The sequence below is a fragment of the Symphodus melops genome (assembly GCF_947650265.1).
Source record: "Symphodus melops genome assembly, chromosome: 11".
Lineage (NCBI taxonomy): Eukaryota > Metazoa > Chordata > Actinopteri > Labriformes > Labridae > Symphodus > Symphodus melops.
Window position 1 is genome coordinate 2,467,574 of NC_136701.1, and position 26,966 is coordinate 2,494,539.

Below are 26,966 nucleotides of genomic sequence, written 5' to 3' on the forward strand. Positions count from 1 at the left end.
CATCTGGTATGACGCATCTCTTCTCTTCTTTTTGTATAATGTTCCTGATTCAAATAAACTAATGATAATAAATACAGTAAATAAACTTGGTCAGAGCTCTGATGAAGGTGAGAGGCTGAAACTCATTGGTCTGGTGAGTTAATAAAGTTGATCTTCACACTACAGAGGCTGCTGGAGCTTTCTGATCATTTCAAGCCTTTCTCTCTCTGTGCACCTTGGTGAAAATGTGCCAGAAAATCCCACTTATTTAAAACGTTTAACAATCAACAAGTCTTCAGTTATTTATGACTGCATGATTTAAAAAAAAAAAACCTGGCCCTCCTAACTCCACCTTTAAAACAAAACAGTCCCGCAGTATCGTCCCAACATTTACATTATAGGAATATTGTGAAAAAAGACAAAGACTGAAATATTAAAGTTTGAACTCGAGCGTCAATGAATAAACAAAATCAGTCCGTTCAAAACGTTTCACCTGCTTATCATGCCTCAGTAACTGACAGCGTGATGCACTGTGTGAACCTTTGCTGCCCCCTTGTGGACAAAAAACCCCTTTCAACTACAACCACTCAAGTGCCGATGAAGAAGATCATTTCCGGGAAATACACCAGCTTCACAGTAAGTGATCAGCACGTGATGTATTAATGATCTTCTGTGTTTAATTTCCTAATAAAGCACACTGGATATAAATCACAGTCATACAAGTGAGCTCCTAACAGACAAAAGACATCGAACACAAAGGGAGAAATAAGAACTAAAGAATAAACATGACTTTAATGACAGTTCACAGGATTGTTCAGCTGTACACTATACCTGTGAATAATACTTAATAATAATAATAATATAATATTAATAATACTGAACTGTGTGTCGCTGGTTTCAGAGGGATCGTGGTTTTCCCTCAAGTTCTAACTTAATGTTAACCGGACGCAGAAGTGCTGGATGCAGCTTGGTTTGCTTATCTCCAACCATCAATAGTCACCACATTACATGATGTTTATGTTTGATAGAATATATTGGATAATACACTGTACCTTCTATGTTTGGGGCTATGTAGAGCAAAGAGTCGAGGTCAGGCTCAATCCTGCCCCTGCAGAGGATGACTTAATTGATTTGATTTAATTGTGTGTACTTTTTTAATCTGTGAGGGTAATTCTGGTGTTACATTACGTTTACAGAGACATGCTGCTCCCGGAGGGCACCTGAGCACTGGCTGCTTCAGAATTGCTCAACTACCAGACCAACTTTGACCGTCGCCACATCGGGATTTGAACCGGCGACCCTTCGGTTCCCACATCAAGTCCCAACAGACTAATCAACTGTTCAGTATTACCACTAGGCCATCACCCTAAAACTATACACACCTTCTGTCCACTGAGTTTCACATCATAAATCTGCATAACATGTTTTTTAATCACTTTATTGCAGGTTGTTATCATCCGGGCACATTGAAACGTGTTTTAGTGAGGACAGGGAGGATCCTTTAATTTCAATATTTTTAATTTATGTTGAATTATTCCACTCCATCTGTTTCTTTCAGTTCCTTGTGAACTCATCTTCTCTGTTTCTCAGCTATATGATTCTTGTTTCATAGATATATATTCTATATCCATCCATCTCTGTGTGGTCTGCTTTGATGCAGCCCTGTGGATTCTTTCATACAAACATGAATGTCGCTCCTTCTCCAGTCCTGCTGGACGGATACCTGATATAATACAGGATCCAGCTGTTCCTGTATAGGTGAAACAGGAACGTGTAGCTTTCTCCAGAACCAACCTCTCAAACCGTCTCTACACAGGACAAGACTCAAAAACAATAAACCTGCTGCTTCACACATCCCTCCAGCAATCAGCGCTTCATGATCAAATGCATTTTTATGCCATTTTTTTCATTGTTTTGAGACAATCTTCAAGTTTATTTTCCAGGCAAATATTTTGATTGTGTTGTCCTGATGATTGTTTTACATGCTTCTTCCCAGTCTTCAATCAAGCCCCTTTACCACTCCAACAAAAAAGTTAATTAAGTCACTTGGACAGATGGTATTAAAAAAGATTTTTGATGTGTGTTTTTTTTTAAATTATTTTTGTATAAATCATAAAGAGTATAAAGCTTGAATTGAATTCACTCAAGAGAAAAAAGGGGAGAGGAGAACTGTGCAGATAATATAAATAATAAAATAATGTACTCCATAGTTAAGATATTCTTTTTACAACACATTACATGTTAATCATTTTAACTGTGTGAACATGACTGTTTTTAAAACATACACATTTTTATCTCATTAACTTTACAATTTAATTTAAATGACTTCTTTAATGTTTCATCAAAATTTTCACAAAAAGAAAAATGATAATCCAAAATTAATCTTCATATGTTCAGTGGATGGATATCATGCAACATAACAGTCAAAGACATGTTTTGGTGTGCATTTCATAAATACTTCATATATTTAACCTTGAGGAGTAGAGGGGGTTTTTCAGATTTGAAGCCAACAACTCGATGACACACGGTGAGTCATAGTTGTAAACAATTGACCAATGAATGCTCAGCATGGATTTGTTTACAACCAATGGGAGCGAGCGGAGGCGGGACTACTGATTAGCGGGCTGGCTGGAGCTACTTCCGCCTCACCATTCATTTTGAGCCACATGCTGGAGGGAGACTATTTGGAAAGGTAGGTCGGCTGTTTGCTTTACTTTATGAAAACATGTGCGTCTTGACGTTAACGGATTTATGAGAACAACTTATTATCATAAGTTCTAACTTTTGTTTTTAAATGTGTTTCCGTTAATGTCTTTGTTAGCCCCATGTAGATATGAACGTTAACCAAGCGTACAAGCTAATGCTAATAGACTAATATTAACTTCAGGAAATACGCGAAATGTCCTTACAAGTGGCACGAGAACATATTTAAATGCATTACATTGAGAATGATGTGACTTTAATGGTTACTCGATCTGGGCTTCTTTAACACATCCCACGTTAACACTGCGTTAGCACAACTAGCTCGCGGCGAGCATCAGTGCTGTTATTGTGGTGTGTGTGTGGCGTGGCTAACCGGAAATTCTACGTCACAGCCCGCCTTCTGAGACAGACCGTTAGTTGTAGTCAAAACACTACTGGATTAATCACCATGGCAACGTCAAGACTCTCTGTAACATATCATGAAAAGTATTTAATTTATTTTTAAAATCGCTTAACCAAACAATAGTCCAATTAAATATTTTAAAATAAAGCGGATTTAACATTTTAAAAAGTAGTTTTATGATGAGCGTAAAGTTGAAGTGCAATGTAAAAATTTAAAATAGTTTGATGAAAGGGAGCTATAAACGGGTGGGTTCAACCTCTATTTAATAGAGGAAAGTTTCTAGGGGGGGAAATTAAACAATCTGTTTAAAGTTGCTGTTTTTACTTAACTTTTCTGAAAGTAATACAATTCTCTTACAAATGTTTTTTCGTTTAATTAAAAATAAATTGTTGAATCTTTTCTCACCCATATTTAGCTCAATCTTTAAAAAAAACCCTTGCATCTTTAATGTAGAAGAAATCCATTGTGTGACCTGTATGTGTAGCGTTGTTTCATGACACTTTGCTTTATACTTTATTTCAGACCCATAGCGCCATATAATTTCCGTATTTAAAAAAACATTAACAAAGGGATATGATCACTACGTTTCACAGTTTGTCGGCTAATTAAAAAAACGATTTGTGCAAGTGTTTTTGCAGAAATACCAGGAGTAACCTGTGTCACTTAGCCTGGGCTGAGTCAGTGATGTTTCTGAAATGATTTAGCCGACACATGCATCATTTTTCAGCACAGCATGAAAGTGGAGACATAATTGGAAACATGTACCCGGATTGCACTCATCCATCTTTGTATTTGTAATTTAAGAAATATTGTTCATGCATCATTACACCACCAGTGAGTGGTAAACAGCGGAGTACAGTAGGCTGTACACAGCTCAGTTTAAACATTGTCTGTGTGTTAGCTTAGATATAGTGATATCTGCTATCAGTCGTGAAGTTGTATTAATGCAAATGAGAACAAGAAAATCTCACCAAATGTGTCAGTCCTCATCATCCCCGATAATCGGCTTAAATCTAACCATTAGAAAATCTAATAAGAGATCATTTAAATGTCAAAAAACACTGGGTCTCTGTCGTCACTGAGCTGCTGCTCATCTGATTTATTGTTCTGCTTACAGAGGCTGCAAGGACGTGATGAACGCATATGAAATATGAGGAGGGAAATCGCAGCGGTGGTGTTTTTCCTGAAGAGGCTGGTGAAGCGAGGGGAGAAGTTGGAGGTGGAGAAGGTGGAGCTGTTCGTCGAGAGGCTGGCTGTCGCTCTGCAGGAAAAGTTCAAGGGTCACTGGTACCCTGAAAACCCAAGCAAAGGCCAGGCCTACAGGTGCTGATCTGTCTTTTTATACTTGTAACTTGGAAGGCAGCTTCAGACAACCTCCCACTTTATTTATGTGATATCTAAACCAGAACTTTTCTCTCTGTGTGCACGTCAGGTGTATCAGAGTCAACAGGCTTCACAGGCAGGATCCAGAGCTCCTTCGGGCCTGTCATGAAAGCGGGGTTCAGTACAGGGACCTGGGTCTGCCTCATGAACTCACTTTGTGGGTGGACCCTGGAGATGTCTGCTGCAGGTGAGACTTTGTTGCTATGTAAATGTTGTAATGCTTTGTTTGGCATATTGCAGGCCTAGTGTGCACATGAATCCGTCTCAGACTGGAACTGTATGTTTGTTTCTTGTTTTCAGATATGCAGAACAAAGTCCCTTCTTCTCAGTGGCCAGTTTCTCGAATGACGAGGAGGAGGACAAAGATGTGGCAAAGAAGGTGACGAGTGCTTTGGAGAGGGTGACGTCAGACTATCACTCAGGCTCGTCATCGGATGAGGAAGGCATGCGCACTTCCCCCCTGACTGTCCCCAGCAGCCGCACTGCTAAACAGGTATGGACTGATAAGAAATGTAGGTCTCGTTTTTCTGTAACATTCCTACTTGCTTTGTTCCTACTTGCATCTGCTCTCAGTTCATGAGAGCCTAAGAGGTCGAGGACAAGGATTTCCTGTGTTGCAGTCAGTGATGGACGCTTACTTGTTCATTTCTTTTCAGACGATGAATCCTGCAGCTCCTACGTGGCACCCTAAGAAGATGACACCAGGGAAAGCTCCCGTGTTTCCACAGCCTCACTACCCTTTCCGTCCTCGCGGCAGAGCTCCACACACTCAAAGGCCCGCCCTGTGGGTCCCTCCAGGCTACAGAGGAGGATACTGGGACACTAACCAACATCTGGCACATTGCTACAGTTAGAATCATGGTGCTTATCGATCACAATGGACTGAAGACAAGTTGAGGACGACTGACTGACCAATGTTTTTTTAAACAGGAATAATTTTTATAGCTCAAATAATGTTTTTGACTGACGTTTTGCACTTTAGACCATTTGTTAGTCTAAATATATCACTTGTATTAAATTAGATATTGGAAGTGGAATACTACACATGTAGACTTAACGTAATGTGTTTTTTACAATGGGGGACGTCCACCTAGTGTCCTTTTGTAATGAAATGTTTTATTTATTCTTAGTGAAGAATTGTATAGGCTAAACATTTATGAAGTTTTATTAAACACGATTTCCAAGCATCATAATGCTTTATTTATTCTGATGGCATTTCTGAGTTTCTTGAAGGTTGTTGGGCTTTTTCTTCGGGTGGTTTTGTTTATCTTTAACTTCATGCTGACATGTTGAGAAGAGTGTCAGCGTGTTTTGTGGGTGTTTGTGGCACATTGTTCGGATGGGAAAAATGTTTATACAGTACGTGAAAATGTTTTGTAGCGCTACTCAAATGGTTTAATGTTCATTATGGGATCATGTTTAGAGGCACACTAATATTATTTAGGTATAATCCTAAACTACTTCGGGCACATTAATAATTTTTCATAGACATTTCTTATTTTATGTGGCACCAGTGATCATGTCAAATAAAACCTTTTAACGATCTACATGGTTTGGTTGCATCATGGACAGGTCAAGAGTTCCTGTAGATGGTATAACGTACATTGACAAAATATATGAACACCTGTGGACGGTACTCCAGCTAATTCAAAAAGGAGCAAGAGAAGAGCTTGTGGCTTTCAGAAAAAAAACTTGACATATCTTTATCTAAAAGAGGGTGTTTACAATCCCAATCAACATCTGTAGTTATGCACTTTCTGTGATTACATGTTAAACACTATTCAGTCGACTCAACGATAAACTGTCATCAGTGACGCAGTGTGAGCTAGTGCATGCCAAGGGTAGAGAACGAGCATGGAGGCGTGATTGGTTAATCTGATTGTCCTTAAATTACAATTTTTCTACAGAGAGGTAACAAAAGATGACCCTCTGATGACTGTCGAATAGAGACAGTCGTTTGTTTTTATACAGATAATGTAAAGCACCAGAAATTGCTTCACCTTCCTTTAGAATTGACTGGTTAAATAAAAGTAATTGCAATTTAAAATAAAAAAATTACAAATGTGACGGAACACAAATGCCATAACAACTAATCACAAGAATATAAAAACACTGTAAATGCATTTGAGCTGGGGGGGGGGTCATCGTGTTTAAGAGGCACACACCAAAACGGAGCGTTCTGAGAGAGCTGGTTTCTGCAGGGTCACAAACCTCTGGTGCTTGATTCATGTTATACAGTATTTGGACCAAAGCGCAGCCCAGATGTTTCATTTAGACAACAGGGGACTGTTTGAAAAGGGTATAATATGTCCCCTTTAAGGAATCATGAAAGTGTAAAGTGATAATATATTAACAATAATATATAATACTATAAATATCTAATGTATTTATTTTTTGTTTATGTACGTGACCGCTCTCAACGTGTTCCAGTCGTTTTTAAAAAAGGGCAGGAAGAGCTTGGACGAGATTGACATACAAGGCACCTTGGGAACTGTGCAGCTTCTTCTCCCCACCGGCAGAGGGCGACACTTACTCTTGTTTCGGAGCTCCGTGTGTCACGTGACAGCCTGCGGCGCGCTCCGCTGTGCACCTGCAGAAAGAGGAGGAGGAGGAAGAGGAGGAGGAGTGGAGTTTGGATGCTTGTCGGTCGAGCTGCCGTTTCTCACTCGAATTCAGCGCAAGTTCTCGGAGCAACTTTCAGCAGAAGAAGAAGAAGTGGAATATCTGGAGCAGGAATGGAGCCGTCGATAGTCCGGGTCTGCTGCTGGGTTCTGTTGAGCCTGCTCACAGGTAAGAAGTTTAATTAATTAAAAACCAGACGATGTGTTCAGACTACTTTGATTCTGAGGAGACGAGCGGCGAGTTACGTACAGCTTGTATGGTCAGCCACGCGCTCGAACGTTAGCCACAAGCGTTGACATGGCAACTCGCCCGTTTTTTTTTCTTCTTCTTTTCGACAAGTTAATAACACTTTTAACTTTAATTTATGTTTACCTTAAAAGTTTGTCGGAGTTACCTGCTGAAAGGTGAAATAAAACTCATCTTTTAAACACGTAAACACATTTCTCTGACGCAAGGTCAGTTTAACAGTTTGGGGTTAGCTAGCACATTAAAACAACATTTTAATTAACCCCAAACTGTTAATGAATCACTAATGTTGATTTCCAGGGGGGAAAAGGCGAATTAAAAAAAACAAACTTATAAAACTAATAACATTTATTTAATGAAAGTTAGCTTTTTGTGAATGGGGTTTTGGTTAAGCTTCATTTTTCGACATTTAAAATGCATTATCGGTGAGTTTTCTCACAATAAGGCGAGTGAATAGTTTTCAAAATGTTTTCCAGGTTATTTTCTCACGTTAATTAGACGGTGGAGGATTTTTCCTGACCGGTGTTTCTTCCGCCGTGTGAACACAATAAAGCCTGATCCGCTTTTTAAACCTGTGGCTGGAGGACTTCAAAGTGATGCCCTTTTTATTGTCTGCCATCTGCTGACCTCCCTCCTACCCCCTCCTCTTAATCTAATGCCATCACATCTAACTTTAACTTCTTTGTTTTGGTTCATTTCCATATTCACACTTTCTGGTTTCAGCGCCATTATTTTGATTCATGTTTTGACCCTGATCTGAGAAGGTTTCTGTTTGTTCATGCTGCAGGTGGGTAGATTACAGAAACCTTTGATCAGCATATAGTTCTTTTAAAACCTCCTTTACTTGTGCTTATTTAAAGTTGAAATTGGGGTAATCTTCATCTTAAAGGACACCCATGATCAGGTTTGGGCACATCTTTTTTTCTTTTTTATGTAGCTGCATTACTCAAGAAATCAATCAGGATTTTTTTTTATTTAATCAACAAATCTCACATTTTTTTATACAGAAAAGGACGGGACTGATTTAAATTCAAATCTCGTGGTTGTTTTGATAGTGAGCTATCAGGGCAACACATGAAACTTAGCATATGAATGTTTTTTTTTGTTCCTGTATATATTCCTGTAATTATAAAGTCCTGAAACTATCTCTCATAATGATGCTGATGATAATGCCGTAGGTGTGTTTCTTAATTTTTTTCTTTTTCTTGTTCTGTTCATTGTCAGTGGAACACATATGGGCGTGGCTGTTTAGCGTTCTGGTATTTAGAGTGAAACCAGCAGATCGCTCCTCCCCGTCCCACTCACAACAATAATGTGAAACTTTTGCAACAGGATCGTCCTTTGGTGTCGATCTGTGGCCGAGTTATTGGAATATTTTCTGAGGTTTTCATGGGAAGCCACAGGAGCCAGAGGTCAGGGAAATGACATTCCAGTATGCTGATTAGTGGAAAAACCGCATGTAATGAAGTAGTTCTTTGTTAAGTATCATCCAGCACATCTCTGCATTCAAAAAGCTGGGGCACTGAGGGTAATATAAGGTTTACATAGTGTGTGTGTGTGTGTGTGTGTGTGTGTGTGTGTGTGTGTGTGTGTTGTTTAGCCCTCTTTTGTCTCCTGACTCACATTGTTGTGTCCACTAGTTCGGGCTCATTACCATCTTAATGGCATCATGGCCTCGTCATTTGGGCGCTGTTCCACTCCAGCAGACAATAACAGTTTCTGCCAGACTCGAAGCATTCTTTTAACATGGCGGAGAAGTACACAACAATGTGCAAACCTCTCTTAAATGCACCAATAACTAAGTCGGATCTTTCTGCTCCATTTTCTTTGCTCCATTTGACCATGCTGCATGACGTTTCATATCAAACAATGCCTAAAGAAGTTGGAATAACAGCATTCCTTTACATCATAGTCATCTTTAGTCAGTGTTCACTGTCGTTATTGGATGTTATTGTGAAATCGATTGAAATGTTTGGCATTGTTCCCTTGCTTTAGGTTAATTTATTGCAGACTTGGCAGCAGACTCAACGGTCCACCAGTCCCTCCACTGGCGTTTTGACTCACAGTGATGTAATTTCTGGGAGTTTTAGCTAATTATTTTTGAGGCTTTTTATTATAGAGAGAGTTAAGGGTTTCACAACAGATCAGTTTAAAAGGGTTTATGCCTCCACAGTGATCTTCTGCAGCCTGAGTGCATGTGTTAAACTGAAACACGATACATGCCGTATCCCGGTTTTGATCATATTCAGGATATGATGGTTACATGCTCACAGACAAACCTGGTTATTTATATCCCTGTATACATGATCAATAATAGTATCCCATTTTCTGATTACTGCATCTTATTTGCGCAGGTGCACATGTTTCTTTTTTATATGGTAAATTAAAACCATAAATGTTTTAATGGTATGAGTATAGGTGTGAAGTGCTTTAAAGCGCTTTACCGTTCAGATTCCCTCAGGTGAGGTTGTTTTTTTTAAGGAGACGTTACTATAAGAGACTACCTACTAATGTTCAAAAGCTGACGTGTGACAGCTGCTTTAACATTTTCAGGTTCACTTCATCAGACTTTGAACACACACGCAAGATGCTGTTATTTACTCCCCATCTTATCTGTGTCTTCCATGAAATACTGTGTTTGTCAGTCTGCCCTGTGTGGTATGTCTGTCCTCTCCTTCCTGTTTTATTAGCAGACACCAGTTGATGTTCTTTTGACAGCGACTCCATATTGTATCGTTGTTTTCTGTGCTACGTTACTGTTTGACCTCTCCAGTGTCCCGCCCGCCCTTCCACTCTTTTCTGTTCGGGTCAGGAGTGAAGCCCCCGACCCCGGGTAAACAAAAACCTGGTGAGCCTCGGAGCAGGCGCAAAACAGTTACCTGATAAGCCGACAACCAGAGGAGCTGGTTGCTTGGTTACCTTTTGAAAACAGATCCAGGGGTTGTACTTGTGTGTGTGTATGCACTCTGGTTTCTTTTGAAATGTACTCTCCCCTTGCTTGTATTCAGTCATCTTTTTCCCCTCTTAGATTGTTACAATAGCTGCTGCAGATGTATTGGATATCTAAACATGAGTTACAGCCTTGTGCTGTTCTAAAAGACCTGTGGAGACATGAACTAAACCATTGTCATTGGCCCCATGCAGACAGTAATGACTTCAGGTCACAGTCAGTTGTCATGACCCAGCAGTCAAAAAACCCTTTTTACCTCCTGTTGTGTGAAGCACGTTGCAGCCAAAGCTTCACCCGCCTGCAGCCACCCACTCCGCCTGCAGCCACTTGTCCTTGGAAATGAAACGGGAACAAGTTGAATCCGATCACACTCCGGGGACGCTCCATTTGCCCTCCACAATTTCATGATGGGGAACAAGCGGGCATGAATATTCACAGCCCTGTGACGTTAATATTTTAGCATGCCGGTTCTGTGCCAACTCCTGTACACTTACACGGGAGCGTGAAAGGCTCGTAACCCCCCCCCTCTACTTCATATGTGAATACCTGAATGAACAAATCGCTGCCTTTGAGAGAATCGGTGAAAATGATTAATAGTGCTGCTTGTTTCTGAGTCCTGTTAATGGCCGTGCAGCCGCTCTGTATTCAGAGCTCGTTCTCTTCTCACAGGTATGGGGCAAAAATGCACGCTGGGCTGCTGCCAAAGAATTCTTACCGAGAGATATATTGGCAAGAATCTGCTGGAATCCTGTTGGCCATAAAGTCAATGTTACATTGACAGATTTTTACGTCTCGTAACTTCTGTGACACTTGACACGCTGCAGTATTGACCCGCTCATTGAACCAGGTGACAAGAGACATGCAAATGATGTCCAATGAGCTTTTCTCTGGAGGACTTTGTTTAAAGGACACTAATTAGTGTCTTATAGGTCACGCTTTAGTGTGTATGTGGGGGGACGAGGGGACCATGGCTTATTGCTTCGACCTGGGGCTAGGTCAGTTTGTTTTGTTTTTCCAATTAGCCATCTTAGAATATCAGAGATAATATTTCAAATCTACGCCGACATGAACACAGAAAAAGCTGAAACCATCGCCGTTTTGTAGTTTCAAAACAGTTTTGAAACCCAAACAAAGCTCGACGGTTCTTCTTCGCCGCCTCGAAACAGTCGTTATCAGGTGGCTGCACATTATAGATCCATGGTGGCAAATCAGTGCCGCTCGCTCGTGTAGGTATCTGCTTTGGAGCAGAGGAGAAGAATAGTTTTACAAGTTAAAAAGCCTACAAACAGGAAGACGTCAGACAGAGACTCTAATGCACTTTGTTTATCATTGAAACGCTGATAATTCTTAAGTTGTTTACGTTAGCAGACTAAATGACCCAGATCTGATAAAGCGTGCTGATGAGAGCGAGACAGAAGATAGCGGCGCTCGTATCTTCAGATTTTTCTGTTGAACAGTGACGGTGCTGAGGCAGAGACGTTTCCTCTGTGTTCATGTAACCTATCAGTTAAAACAAGGTCAGTGCAGCGCTGATTCTCCCCGCTCTCCTGAGTCCATCGGTCATCATCATGGCATCGCACTGATAGGGCGATAAACAGCCCAACAGCACATTCATCACTTATCCACTTCATGCCTAGCTCTGCAGCACCCACAATGCCCTCTGCTCCTGATGAGGAATAATGGGCTGTGTGACAAATAAGCTGTTCACTGTGATGATAATAATGCTTTTCACATACCTCGTATCTCAAATGAACCAGAGTACCGTTTTTCTGCAGATGAACGGCACAGAAAAGCACAAGGAGGTTTGAAGGAGTTTGTTACAAAATGCAGAATAATCATCATGAAAAATGATGCTGCAAACCGTTCAACATTAAAAAGAAGAAAAACTATTGATCAACCAGGCTTTGAACTATCGTATACAAACCAGTGTTTCTTATTTTTTAATGGTGTATAGTGACCAGTATTTTGGTTAAATTGGACTAAATAATACGGACATGCTTGTATGCTGGCAACGCAAGAACCTAATCAGTAGGGATGTAAAGACTTATCGTGAGCCAGCTAAAAATCCATTCAAAGTTTCCTCGGTTCACATCGATACTTTAAAAAATGAAAATATGGGTAGATTTTCTGTTTGGTGAGTTCATGTCAGAGAGCTCTGTGAACTAGCGCTGAGTTATAAACACTGCAGGTAGTGTGTATAACTTAATGTACCCAGATGCACACTAATAATGAGCAGGCTGATTTATAATGAGGCTCTAATGTTGTCATAGATAAATCAAGAGAGAACTTGTTTTGTGTAATAATATTGTATTGCTCTCTAATGGATGTTCAGAGGAGAGCGGCGGGGTCTGGGAACTTCCTGTTTAATAAATAATGGCAAGCAAATGTATTTTTTTAAATTGATAAAATTTCCTGATCTGATGAAATTCATGAATCTTAAATCTGTGATAGACGGAACATAATGCTTTCTCAATTAAATGTACAGCAACAGATGTGTATGCCACACAAAAACACTATTTTTAACTACCTGCCACCTTCACCGGTGAATCAAAAAGTTAATTTGGGATCCTGTTAGTAATATGGTGAGAATCAGCTCAGAGGTGTAGAGCAGAGGTGGTTGGATGTAATAAGCAGGCGTTACCATGGTAGCTGCAAAGACTACAAGCAGCTTTATAGCCTCACTCATTCAAACAAGTTCAAGACATTACGAAGGTGTATAGATGTTTTTATTAAAAATGAAAATAATCTTTTTTTAGTCATTTTTCTTCAGTTTCATTTAAAAAAATAAATCGTATCGTGAGTTGAGTGAATAGTTACGTTAAAGGTTCATAAAATAACTTTTTTTTTTTTTATGACAACATGAAACCAAAGTAAAAAAAAAACAATGTGCAGAGGTAGGAAGCGATTCCTCATCATATCTTCTGCTAGCAGCAGTGTTAGCATAAGCTAGTGAGATAAGAGCGTGTGTGAGGTTAGCACAGTGAGACTCAAAGTGCTAACATGCTAACTAGGTTGCCGTTCTTACCCGGCTGAGGAAATGGGGTCGTAACAGATTTGAAGTTTGAAGACCCTCTGATGGACATAGTGGCTGAGTAATGCTGCATGTTTTAGAAAGTAAGTGCCCGTATCCATGACAACACCAGTTCGCAAACCATCAGTTCCTTCCTGCCTGTACTGGAGTGCTCTACACTAATTAATTCGGACGACTTTAATATGGGAAATTGCTCCAATGCACATCTCTGCTCTGCTGAATTAGCATATACTCCCAAAGTCAACTCTCTGATGTGTTACTTGACCTCTGCTTCTTGCCTGAACTTGTGTTTCTTTTTGTCTGTGTTGTTTTGCATGATATTCTCACGGCATGCGAGCGTCTCATCTCGGTGGGAAGATATGCGGCGTGGCAGGCAGGTCCCCAGGGTGCTGCATCTGCAGGCGCTGGTGTGCAGGCTGCTGCTGCTGCTTACCTGCTAGGTAGGGGTCAGCTCAGCTCTGCACACGTCTGAGCCTCTGTTAGATTATCCTCCTGCACTGTTAAAGCACTGTTAAAGCAGCGGGCTTAGTCGTAGGCAGCACAGTGGAGGGGGGGGGGGGAAACGCACGTTATCATGTACAAAACAGACCTAACAATTTACTCTGACAGCTCATCTTTTATTGCCCTACGTTGTGACATCCATTGACAGCATCACTCTGCAGATAGCATTGTGCATGTGACATTATTATCAGCTGATGTCCAGGCATTGTCTTACACAGAACCGAGTTGTGGAAAGATGATTATATTTTCTCCTCCAGCAGTAAGCCCCCCGCTCTCGCCGCTAAGAACATTAGAGTTAATTGTGTGTCTAATCTTGAAAAATACTACGGCTCAGAAAATAAGCGACAGAAGCAGAAGGTGGGGTGAATTTTGGCGGGAGGAGGAGGAGGAGGAGGGGGTAAAGCAGCTGTTGAAGGAGCCATTTATAGCACCTCTATCTCATTGAAAAACATTACACATTGTCGACGACTGTGAAAGAGGAAAATAAATGTGTGTGTGTAGAGAGCCTCTTCCTTGATTCAGTCCCACTTGATTTGTCTCCCTGCAGGGTTGACATTCAAGTCTCTTTGTCTCCGTCTGATGTTTGATCATCATGTCTCATTTGAAAGGTTTGCTCATAACTCCTGTCCACAGGAAACAAAATGCCTGTTGCCACGCACAGGATCCGAGCCTGAACAGTTTCTACAGCCCCATGATTGCTTGTGTTATAGCTTGAAGAATTACATCACAGCGGTTGTGTAGGGAAATGTTATGATGCAGGCTGAATCTCGTTAGGAGCGTTGAGGGAGTATTGATACCAGCGGACACACAATTAGACCCAAGAAAATCCAATTTCATGTGACATTTGTTGCCTTCTAATCAAGCTGTTAAAACAGAAGAAAGCCGCAGACTACAAGTCCTTGCAATTTAAATCTGTAAAGAGATTACATATAAAATGTAGGTTTTAACTCTGCGGCTGTATATCTGTTACAACATCTGTGCATTGTTTAGATAGCAGCGAGGGAACGAGGACTGCACAATTAATCCAAATGGTATCAAAGATCACATCATAGCAAAGTGTAGCATCCAAATCCCAGTCACTGCAATGCTCTGATAAATGTAAAATGTGTCATTACACATTTTGTGATGAAGAATTGTATTCATGGATATTTCTCTCCAGCTGCTGGATTTGTTTTTATTTATTTTAGGAAGAGCTGGTGTGTTTTGGCAAAATGTCCTCCTGTAATCTCCTTCTTTTCTCTCTCTCTCTCTCGCTCTACAATTTGAATTCAAGGAAACACTTTGTTTCATGCAAGAGCATTACACGAGATTAGATCTGATGAAACTTTTATCGTACGGGAAAACGGGGTCATTGCAGTAACAGTAAACAGAAATTACAGAAAGTTAAGTTCATAGCTACGGCTAAAGTCCTGGGATTATGTAAAATGTGGAATCGTGAGCGCCCCTTTGTAAATCCCCTGCAAGAGGGTGTTGTGTAAATGCTGAGTTTTGATTCCGTGTCTCACCCTTTGCCTGATGTCATGCATATTTTAACTCCACTGCAATGTCAGAAGGATGGTGAAAAATAAAAGAAATGCAGATCCAACAGTTTTGGATATGAAACGTGAGCTTTTTGAGATTTCAGATGTCATGCAGAAAGTTTGAATGACTTCTGTTTCATCACTTTGTGTTTGACAACCAGGTGTTCAGAGCGAGTGTGGCGACCTGTCACTTCCCTCTCCTCCACTAACATTCATTAATGTCTCTGCTTATTACTCCCAGGTCTGGCTTGGATCTGTAGGTGTGACACACCAGGACGTCTCTTGTACTATAGAGTATTGGAGAAGCTCGGCTACTGAACCTAAGCGAGGTCAGCAAGCCACAACAGACGTTTAATTGGAATCGTGCGTCTCGCCGGCGTGCGAGGAAACCAGCAGCTGGCTCAGTTAACCTCTCCAGAGATGAGATGGAACTGAAAATAGCTGTCCGTTTTATGATGGTCAAACGGCACATTACCACCCAACATTAATGATAGGTGTTTTAATCAGCAGCTTCACAGGGACCCCAAGGCTGCCGCTGTTGCTGCTAAGTTTGTCAGGAGCCAGCTGTTAAGTGTCTTAATGGAGCTCATGTATAATTCACGAGTACACACGCACACACACACAGCTGTGTGGCTCGCTCGCCTTCTCAGATTGGCCGATAATTGGGATGAGAAGAGGAAAGCCCCGTACCACAGCAGGTTGGAGGACATCTCTCCTACAATGAGTCCCTCTGTGCCAGGACGTTTACATCAGGACATGACACAGACGAATGTTGATTTATTCACCGCAGCTCAAACTGTAACACAACTCCTAAAAGCTGCTGCTTGTTGATTAAGGACAAGTCGAGCTGCCTTCAATGTCACCTGACGTCATCAACTAAAAACGTTCTCCTTCTTATCAATTTGCCAACCTTGAAATAAATCAGTGTGTGTTCAATAATTCAGGTCTGAGAGCTGTGATCAGCTCGTTTCTCTGACTTCTAAAACACTAAAATCCTTCCTGATAAAGATTTAAAAAACCCCACCTTGATCTGAAAGCTTAAACGGTTATCTGAGTTACACAGGAAGTTTCTAATGCAGACGGTCGCCCGCCCATTCTCGGGACACATAAAAAGCTTTAGACTGCCTACAAAGTCACCTGACATTTAAAGATCAACTGCGTCTTTACTTTGTTGACCAGCCGTCGAAGGGTTGGATGACATTTAAAAACACATTTTCAAAGTCTGTGTGAAATTAGTTTTGACTTAACAACCCTCTCATGGTCCCTCTTCTGTAACAAACGATGGGTTTCTTTTTTTTTTTCTTTTTTTTAGGATTTAGTAGAAGAGATGTCGGCGCACTATCCTGTGATAGCTGCTTATCCAATAGACGAGAAATCTTTAACCTGCTGTCAATAATTTATTCAGTTTTAACCCGCATCATCTTCAAATCCGTTCAGTCTTTAACACGCTGCTCTGTCGTCAATGTGCTGCTGCTCACTTACTTCCTCTGATCTCATGCACTTGCCAGCCTGGTCCAGGACGTCCTGTGAACCGCGTTCGGCTGCCCGTCTAGACAGCTCAGAGGTCAGACCTTTTTTAGATGTCAGCTGAGTCGACTCGTATGCCAGGTTTCAATTCAATTCAATTAAAAAAAACTTTATTTGTCCCCGGGGGGCAATTCAGGGCAATTTCAGACTGAAGCCTTTCATTACATCCACTAAACGGACGTCATCTTTTACAGATGTCAGGGTTTTTTTATTTTTATTTAAAAACAGTTCACAGACAATAAGTTAAGAGAAAACAATTGAAACGGTTCTGAAGCGTCTCTCGTCTTCTTCTAAATATTTCTCTGCAGATGCTTTCCTGCTGTTCGGGGCTATCGAGTGAAACATTTCCGAACGCGTGAGGGTAACTCTGCTTAGCGAGGACGCGTGCAGTGCGAGTAAAATATTAGCATTCTGTAGGTCGGGGTCCAAGGCGTGTTTGTGTCCATGTCCTGCCGTCATGATAAGCCGTCCACGCCTCTGCACCTGAAGTGGAAATCTAGAAGTTGCATGGATTGACATTTGATGCTTGTGATCACTTCGTGTCTACTTTTGAGTGAACGCCTGACTTTTATTATTGCGTGGAAACAAACGTGATGAAGGGAAGAAAGACTTTTACAGCAATATGTGAAACATGAGCTGTCTCCATGGATGCACTAATCAGATCTCCCACACAGGTCGGGGATCAGCCAGTCTTGAAGGTGTAACTGATACAGTCATGGCAACTAGTCAGTGTGTGTGTGTGTGTGTGTGTGTGTGTGTGTTACTATTTCTGTTTAATTATTCAAATCACTCAATAACGTCATAAACCAGAAGCTACATGTGAGTGTAGCTGAAAACTGCAAACCAGTGCAGCTTTTAACGTTGAGGTTTAATTTAAAATGTTGTTTTGTTATTGAAACAACATTAATGTCGTATTTCAAATACTTTTTATTTCATGAGGATAAATCTGGTTTCAGAGGGTTAAAGCAGCAAACGGAGACTGAGCTGCTTTATGAGCTCGTCATGATCATCTCGTATCTGTTGTGGATTTTGTGGTTTTGTCCCTTTTGTGTGACCTCATCTTAAACGTGGACGTGTTTTTCTCGACTCTGACGACAAACAGAAACTTGAACACACATAAAACGAGACATCAGTTCAGAATACTTCTTTTTGGTCCGACGTTGTTTCTCGATGCAGATCGTGTTGACAGGAGAGCGAGGCGGCGTGTCATTCAGCTCAGCTCATCCTGTTGATGTCACACTTCCTGTCCGCTCTGCAGATGGCGGTTAGTATTTAAGCACAATAACTATAGGTGTCACTGTAGACAGAGTATCAATCAGGGACTGAAATGATGAAGATTATTCATCTCACTCTGACAGATTATCATAAATACAGTATTTGTTCACATATTTCTTGTTGCATTAAAAACTGAAATAGATTAAGAGAAGATGTGCGTGTGAGTCCTTTAAGCGTGGCTGGTCGGACTCTTCATTGCATCCTTATTAAAAGCTCTACATTGCTGGGTTTTTTTCCATCCAGAATATAGCACAGCGACTGCTCTTCGGTTCAAAAGCAATTTCATGCTCTGCAGATCGATTTAATGTGGTGGTAACCTATATGTCGATGTACACTGGGCTTTATGTTTTCTGAAGCTGTTTGAGTCCACTTTGCAGTAATCAACTCTCTGAGGTTTCTGTGTTTTATTTTAGCAGCCGCTCGAGTTGTTTAGAAGTATAATTAGCCTATGAAGACTTATCAGGGTCAGAATAACAAACTGTTAACGGGCTGCAGCTCGCGGCGCGTTTTGAACCAGAGTTGAGCGCCTTTTTTTTAAAGAGCTTACTGCATTTATTTCTTCTGCTCAGGCTCTCCACTCGACTCCTTGAGTCTGACAAGCCTCCTCACATGCACAGTTTAAGAGCCCCACAACGTGGAGAAAAGATACCGCCATGACCGAAATAGTAGGATTGTGTCTTTCTGCAGGGAAGCTGAACTAGTGCAGAGGAGTTATTTTTAACCTTCCCAATCGCATCTTGTCATTTAATGTGGTATGTAGGAGAAGGGTGGTTGTTTTGCTCCTCATGTCGGGGTTGAGAGTGCGAGCTAGAGGCATGAATAAACCCAGCGGTCTTGCTTAAGCCGTAACAACAACTGACAGTCGTTGCCTGCAGCTTCCTACAGGGCTCAACACTCAGGTGCATTTACTACACCTGCCTTCAAGAGTCCTCTGAGTGGGGAAGAGACTGGAGCCTGGAAACATCAGGACTCTTTCAGCGCCTGAGCGTAGAAAAATAAAAGGGAAGAGTGGGGATTATCCGTCTTGTGATCTTTTAACAGCAGCCTTATCTTGATGTCCTGCTGGAGCGTCTCCCTCGCACACAGAGGACAGGAAGGGACTGTCTGTGTTGTTACACTTTCACAAAGACCTCATTCTGCCGTGTCGGGAGCGCTCTGGACAGGATGAGTGGGTTTAGAGAGAAGGGATGTTATAAATGCATTTGAAAAGGAATTGATGTTCAAGCACTTATTGCAAAGTCCTCTGTCAGTATGCTGAGTCCTCGGGGTGCTTTCAGCTGCAGTCAGATATCTTTTTAATAAAATAGGCTCTGTGCGTAAAATGTAGGACTCGGATAGTATTTTTTAAACCAACCTCCAAAAGACCAACATCATGCGATAACCTTCAGGCTGGGACCTAATTTTAGACGAGGACCTGGAGGAGAAAGCGTGAGCAAGGCAGACTCACTGTCTTCCTCCCGGCCAAACTAGCTGACAGCCATACATGCATCTGCACTGCATGGGAAAATAGGTTACAGTGTGAATCCACCACAGGCAGAGGTGACGCCTCAATCTGCAGCAAAACAGGAGAGAAGCAGCGAAAGCAACATACCTGAATCACTTCATCGCAGCTTCAAGGAGATTTTGGAGATGAAATACGACATACTTTGAAAGTTGTTTGTCTTTCATCTTGGAAGCAGATGTGAAGATGCTTTCATGGGAAGTTGACTTTGCTTGAATCGTCACCACATTCATCTGGGTAGCGAGTATCCTTTTGATTATTTGTGGGCTTTTATTGGAGAGGAGGACGGTTGATAGTCGCTAACAGGGATGAGCGAGTCGGGTAAAGTGCTCAGGGTCGAACCCGGGCCACTTTCTTTAAGGACTGTAGCCTTTGTACATTGGACACGCAAACGGGCTATCAGACCCGCTTCATTGCTTTTGACTGATATTTTTCTTTTTTTAATCTCAGCCATGTGCAGAATGGATATCAATAGCTTGTTGATAGTTATTCTTTGGATAAAGCTCATGATCCCTCGTAATGGTGATACTTAGAAGGATGTGAGCAAACTTTTTCAAGCTTGTGTTCGGCAATGATGACCCTCCCCAATGTACACACAATGTTTAGTGATGTTTTCATTTAGTGAATTATACCTTTAACAAACCTGAATTAGAGAAACAGGCCAACTTCAGGATTTGGTTTTGAAGCCACTCAAATGTCCAATTCTCTCCATCTGTTTACAAGCAGGCTGAAAAAGTATGTCCAGTTAATCTTTCTCATTCATGTCTTTACCGTTGTCCCTCTGCAGATCCTGTCCTAACATCTGTGCATGTGTCGTATTCTCTGGAAAAACAAATCTCCCCCAGCTTTGTTTTGATCATCACATATACGACCCCCCTGTGATTCTTTGTCCAGGAAAACGGAAACAAATGCACTCTGAACTGTGCTCTATAAATCACTCCTGCAGATTACCGTGGAGACTGGGGCTGTGCTCTAAAAAAAAAAAAAAAAAAAATCAATATGGCAATGTATCGTCACGTGCTCCTTCCACATACATTTATGCAGATGTTACAGGATCGATGTGGCTGCACAGCTGTGATGACAGTTCTGAAAGATGATTGACCGACGGTGCAGTTCACGATCACATCGTATCCATGGCTCTGGGATTCAAATATTTTCATGGATATCTGGGATCTCTGGGGACCTGAATGGAAGTGATTTATCCTAAACAGCTGTTGTAGTGAATTCTGTTGGACAAAATCAATGTTTATCACGATATGCATCGTATCGTGACCTCTGTCTCGTGATCGTCTCTTATCATGGTGTCGTTAGAAATCCACAGCCCTATCACAGATCCAGTCTTTGTGTTTTGTTTTGTTTTTCTTTAGGTCATGTGGAGATATTAGTGTTACATTAAGGTTATTTCACAGTGTTCAGTGTTGAGACTTCAACTTTTTAAAGCTCGCTGCACAACGAAGGAATTCATTCAGTCGTTTTTCTTTTTCCTCTCCTCCAAAGCCAGGCCTCCCACCTTAATCCCTGTAGTGGTTTGGCAGTCATCCATGAGAGCCTTTACCTCTGCGTAGGTGTTTACATTACCTACATTTGAGTGGATTCACTGCCTGAGCACTTTTTTTTTTTCTTGTGAAAATAAAAGTCCTCAGTTGACTGGGCCAACATACCAAACCAGTGTCCGTGCTGGTGTGAGTGGGACAGATAATGGATGGATGGTATGAGGAAGGACTCTGTTATCAGTGAGTGAGACAAAACTGGCTAAACCTGCCCCCGTTCATTCTCACGTTCTACATTTCTTCAAGGGAACACCGGCGCTGGGAAACATTTAGTCCACCTCTTGCTGAGCACATGAAATCGCTGAGCTTGGGAAATTTCAGAAATGTGAAATTGTTTCCCTTCCTGAGGAGTTTGTGAGCTTTCAGCAAATTCCATCTCTAATGGTGTTGAAAACCTGGCTTGTTAGTAGGAGCCCATGAAAGGTTTTTTTTTCTTTTTTTTTTCTAATCCTTAATTCTGCCCTGTGTTTCACTGGGAACGCTCTACTTTAATATTCACGCTCTGCTGCTTTAATCCCACTTTGTGTGTGCTCACCTCTCCGATATAATGAAGCACTTTGGTGGGAAACCATTGTTTGCTCCTGTAGACACAAACATTTTCCTCAGTAATGTCAGTTATTGTGTCCTCTAAAAAAAACAGCTCTGTAACATATCCTATCCAACGTTTTAAAACCTTCGGAGTCCATCGACGGTCTGAATGAAGTCGCTGCACTCTGCTGCGCTTGTGTCTCCGTGTTTGATCAGCGGTCCTGTCTCCAATCACTGTTGGCATTGTGCCCCGGGACCTGGACAAAGGCTGGGGGCGCCGGCAGGGGTCTGGTCTGTATCAGACACTTTATTTGTTTTAGGGGGATGGGGGGTTAGGATAGGCCGCAGGATGGCTGGCCCCCTCCTGATTGTGTCAGGAGCGAGAGAGAGAGAGAGAGACGCCCTGTTTGTGCACCCTGCTGAGACATGTGGCTTTCATTTTTCAGCTACACAGTAAACCGCTGGAAGCTAACAGCACAAATACTTTCTTTTGATACACATCATTACTTTCAACAGCCTCGCACAATCCTCATGTGTTTTGTGTGTTTTTTTTAAATGAAAGAGGGAAAAATAAAGTCACTACTGGCTGACTTTTATGTGCATCCTTGGTGGTGAAAGTGTAGAGGTTGCCACATCGAGGAAATGCTCCAACTTGTTGCTACAGAGGTGACAACACCAGTTTTACTGATTAATCCAGACAATTTAAAAGACCACACAGAACACACAATATCCTGGCACTTTTACTGCAATCCAGAAGTCGTTTTCGAGAGGGTGAACTCGTGAACAAAACACAAAATCTGCTTCTGGTGAATGTTTTTTTAGAGCCATCGGACGTCAGGAAGCTAAGCTGCTGCTAGTTGTATTTTATGTAGCTTGACTTTTGGTAAAGATTTCTTCATTGCAAATAAATGAGCTCACATTAAAGACCTGATGAGCAGAGTTCTCCTCCTAACTGGTTATGTTGATGAATAACTGATAAAAACCCTGAATGACTTGTTTCTTTAATACTTTTTATTCACTGCAACACAATCTCTGTTGTTTAATTCAAAAAAGTAGATTCCCCCCCCCCCCCCCCCGGGGGGGGACAAATTCATAACTGTGAGCTAAACGGTCGACCACACAAGCAGCGACCTGGAACCGGAGGCCCATAATAATCCACAGCACAGAAGCTTTAAAAGGCTCCAGCTCTTCAGTCATATTTGAACCCAAACACAGATAGCATGTTTCCACAGCGTCATGTATTTGTGCAATTAGGCCCTGTGCTTGCTTGCAATTTTGGGGATTTAAAACAATTACTTGATATTGGGTGCCTCAGACTTCAAAAAAGCAAACTTGGTATCATGTGAATGTTTCCATTATAGTTTCATGTATACAATGTTTTTGTTTTTTTGTTTTTGAGGGACTCTGATGCAACCTAACCAGCCTCAAACTTCGACTAAGTAGATGACTAAAATCCTCTATCAATAAGGTTTAAAAACAATCTTGAACGGCCAACTATAAAAATTGACATAGCACTAAATGTTGTTTAACTCGCACACACACAGAGAAAACACCAGCGATTAAACGCAAAGCTAAAAATCTGCTGTCCTGCCAATTTATTCCGACTGTTTGTGTATTTATCCTGTTATGTCCAGAAGGTGTTTTCTGCCCGCCGTCTGTCGTCTGCCTGAATCAGCGTGAGCGCAGCGTGACTTTTATCTATAATGTCAGATCATCTGCCATCGTCTTGATGGTCAGCTTCCTCTATCCATGGCTGTGAGTCAACTCTGGTCGCTGTCTTCACGTGATAAGTGAAATCTGACTCCCGCTGCTCCGTGACTCTGCTGCTGCAGGGAGCAGACACATGCAGGTTCGTGTTGTCCGACTTACAAAGGAGAGGCGTTACGTCACTTGGTAGCGATGAGCAAGTAATGTAATTGGTGTAAATCTACTACTGCAAACCCAATCCTGTTACAAGTAAATGAAATACAAATGTAAAAAAGCCTGCTGTCCTCTGTGCACATGCTTTTGGCTTTTGTTTCCCAAACCACCTGGGATGTGATCACAAATGCGCCTCATCACATCACCAACATGTGATTGCAGCCAGCCTCTGATCCCCTGTCCAGATTATGGGAATAAAAGCAGGATTTTCCGACAAGACCACGAGAAGGACGTCCTGTCTGGTGTCCACATGAAAAGTAAAGTGAAAGTCTCAACGCAACATTTAGCAATATATCGTTTCCTGTCCTACGTGAGGCATTGTCCAACAAATAGCTGACTGTTGTCAATCTGAATACACACAGAATCCTGATGTGTGTGTGTGTGTGTGTGTGAGGCTAGGGTCGGTACAAAACATCTTTTTGGCAATATCATCATCCTGTCCTCTGTAATGCAGCCATTGACACACTGGCACCAACTATCGATATTTTAATTATAAGAAGAATGCGAGTTTGACTCCCACATCATTTTTCATGACTCCAGACTCCATTGGCCAGAAGTTAACGAGAAGAAGAAGAAGATGACAGCGAGGGTTAAAGAAGAAGAGACATTGAAGTCGTATGCTAGCAGATTACAAACCCCATAAAAGACAGAAACAGCCTTTCCAGCTGTTTATTCAGACAGATGAAATGTACACTTGTTGAGTTGAATGGACGCTGACTGTATTAGACCTTGTTGGGATGCTTTGTCAAAAATGTTTTACTGTAATATCGACAGCATAGCTATCAATTCCCTGACAGATGATGCTGTTTATCATGGGTCATGTGTTGCGTGTAGTGAGCGCCCCCCCTCACCACCCCTGTGTGTGACATATTAGTAGTTTGCACCATCTCTATAGTCTCACACTCTGCCTTCACGTGTTTCCTAATTGCTCGCAGGGAGCATTTTTTCTTCTTCTTCAATGTTTTATCCGTCGTAGTGTTGAGGACATGATTTTGTAATTACTCTTCTGGCATCTCCGGGTGCTGAAAATACTCGAGCTGTTACAAGTTTAATTCTCATCTGTGTCCCATCTACAGGCAGGCATTTTAATAAACAAGGCGCTCGAGAGCGTCTCTGAGACAGCTCTCGTAGAGCGCGCTCGTGTCCCCCTGCCTCTCTTTTGGGTTTAATTTCCTGCTCACACTGGCACATTTTCTCTTGTTTCCCCATCGGGCTGATATCAGCAGACTATCTGTGTGCTGCTTGCTTGGACTGGCGTCCGGCCTATCAGCTTTACGGCACAGCCGGCCCCCCATATTGTCCCCATCTCACTCTGTCCCCAGGCTTCAACAAATCTTAAAGGACACAGTCCTTTTTGTAAGTGTGTGTGTGTGTGTGTGTGTGTGTGTGTGTGTGTGTGTGTGTGTGTGTGTGTGTGTGTGTGTGTGTGTGTGTGTGTGTGTGTGTGTGTGTGTGTGTGTGTGTGTGTGTGTGTGTGTGTGTGTGTGTGTGTGTGTGTGTGTGTGTGTGTGTGTGTGTGTGTGTGTGTGTGTGTGTGTGTGTGTGTGTGTGTGTGTGTGTGTGTGTGTGTGTGTGTGTGTGTGTGTGTGTGTGTGTGTGTGTTGTGTGTGTTTCCACAGGTCTCACAGACACTGGAGGTTCTTATCTGACTCTTCAGGGTTCTTTAGATAAATTTCCCTCTCTCACAGGGGGATGGGGGGGGGGGGGGGAGTCCTGGGAGGCTATTAGTGGTTATTCATGGTGGCAAAGGGGGTTAGATAAGCTGTACCTGCTTAAATCCACCATCCTACATGTTGTCAGACGCTTTCATATTCTATAAATAAGAAGCACAAATCTTAAAGCCGTGATTGAGAGAGTCCATATGAAGAGAACTCATTCCTCCGTAAAGTCGCCATGGCCACAAATAACTACCTCCTAAAGCGGCATTATCGAGTGTTACTAATGAGGGCTGCACATTATTCACTTCGTCTTAACATCAGCTGCCATCTTGATTTTTAAAGTGGAGAATGTTTTGCTTCGAGTTCACAAAAGGAGTGTCTCAGTTAAGCAGGGTGAAATATTAGGTGCTGAGATTGTAATGCGTCTGTGTAAGGATGCGGGGTTGTGAGGTTGCAAACAAGCCGGTGTGAATTTAGGACTCCCTTCCCTTTTCCTGTGTCGGTCCTTCCACCCTGCTTTTCCTCTATTCCCTCACATCAGATTTAACCAGCCTAATTGTGAAAAACAAATCTAATCTCAATGTATACGACTAAAAATAACAATGTTTTCCCAGAGTCTGCGGGGATTCATTTACATAAAAGAACTAAAAGGATTACTGGTAAGCCCTGGCTTTCATATAAAAGTAATTAAATCAGAATTATTGTCACTGTCAGTGTTGATAAAAATGGACGTGTGCAGAAATTGGTGGCTGTGGACATCCGTTGCAATAGCATCAGCCACATCCCCCACGGGCTCGTCGAAAAGCTGTCAAACGCTCAGCCAGTTGGGTGAAGTGCCTGTCATTCGTCACCCCTTCATCATTTAATGTTCAATTATGTCAAAAGAGCCTTCAGGTCATCGGGCTGGGAATTGATGGCGGCTCTGTGTGGCAAGTGGAGCTTTCAGGCTGCATTACAGCACAATCACTACGGCCCCACAGCCCCAGACCTCTGCAACACTGAATAAACCGCCGCCCAGCTCGCCAGCTCTCAGGCCGCCCACACGGCATCAAATTGAATCGTTCCAGCGGGGGCACTGGCGCTCGCATTCACAGCCTTCTTTTTGAGCGGCGACCACGTTATGAAGTTATCCTCCGCTGCGCCCCCAAATAATTGATGTTCCTCTGCACGGTCACGGGGGATTGGTCCGACTGTTTGTGATGAACGAGAGCGTCTGTGCCTTTTAATTTCCCCATTTCATAAGCTCCCCCAGACTGTAATTTTACCATAATGAACTGCTCACATTCATCCCACCATCACTGCCAGTCAAGGCAAGAAATGTCCACACTCTTCAAATGGTTTTGTTCACATGGATGAGAGGCTTTGTTTTCACTCGGCTGGAAATAGTTTTTGTTCGTGTGTGTGTGTGTGTGTGTGTGTGTGTGTTTGAAGGAGCAAAGAACAATTCAATTCAAAAAACTTTATTTGTCCCTCGGGGGACAATTCAAAGGCCCACACAACACGAAGACATGTTTCTGCTTAAGATGGACATCGAAAGATATCATTCTGGGTATAATGTACATAAATTGAAGAATGTAGGACAGTTTTGGAAATTAAAATATATTTGAAATATTGTCAGTACAGGGCTGGGGACCTTTGGGTGTCTCATGAATTGAATTCGATATGCTGC

General features: G+C 41.9%; 2 protein-coding genes across 2 annotated transcripts in view; both read left to right on the plus strand.

The window, feature by feature from the left end:
- Window positions 1-2,577: 2,577 nt before the first annotated feature.
- Window positions 2,578-5,661, plus strand: btg3 (B-cell translocation gene 3). Its single transcript, XM_079355543.1, has 5 exons — window positions 2,578-2,671; window positions 4,203-4,408; window positions 4,518-4,655; window positions 4,769-4,961; window positions 5,125-5,661. The coding sequence occupies exons 2-5, from the start codon at window positions 4,236-4,238 to the stop codon at window positions 5,320-5,322; spliced, it is 702 nt and encodes a 233-aa protein (XP_079211669.1). The 5' UTR covers window positions 2,578-2,671; window positions 4,203-4,235; the 3' UTR covers window positions 5,323-5,661.
- A 1,007-nt stretch (window positions 5,662-6,668) lies between these two features.
- The window catches only part of cxadr (CXADR Ig-like cell adhesion molecule), a 49,380-nt gene continuing 29,082 nt past the window's right edge, over window positions 6,669-26,966 (plus strand). The window contains exon 1 of the mRNA XM_079356156.1: window positions 6,669-7,258. Within this exon, the coding sequence (XP_079212282.1) occupies window positions 7,105-7,258 (154 nt within the window). The 5' untranslated portion in view covers window positions 6,669-7,104. The remainder of the gene's footprint in view (window positions 7,259-26,966) is intronic.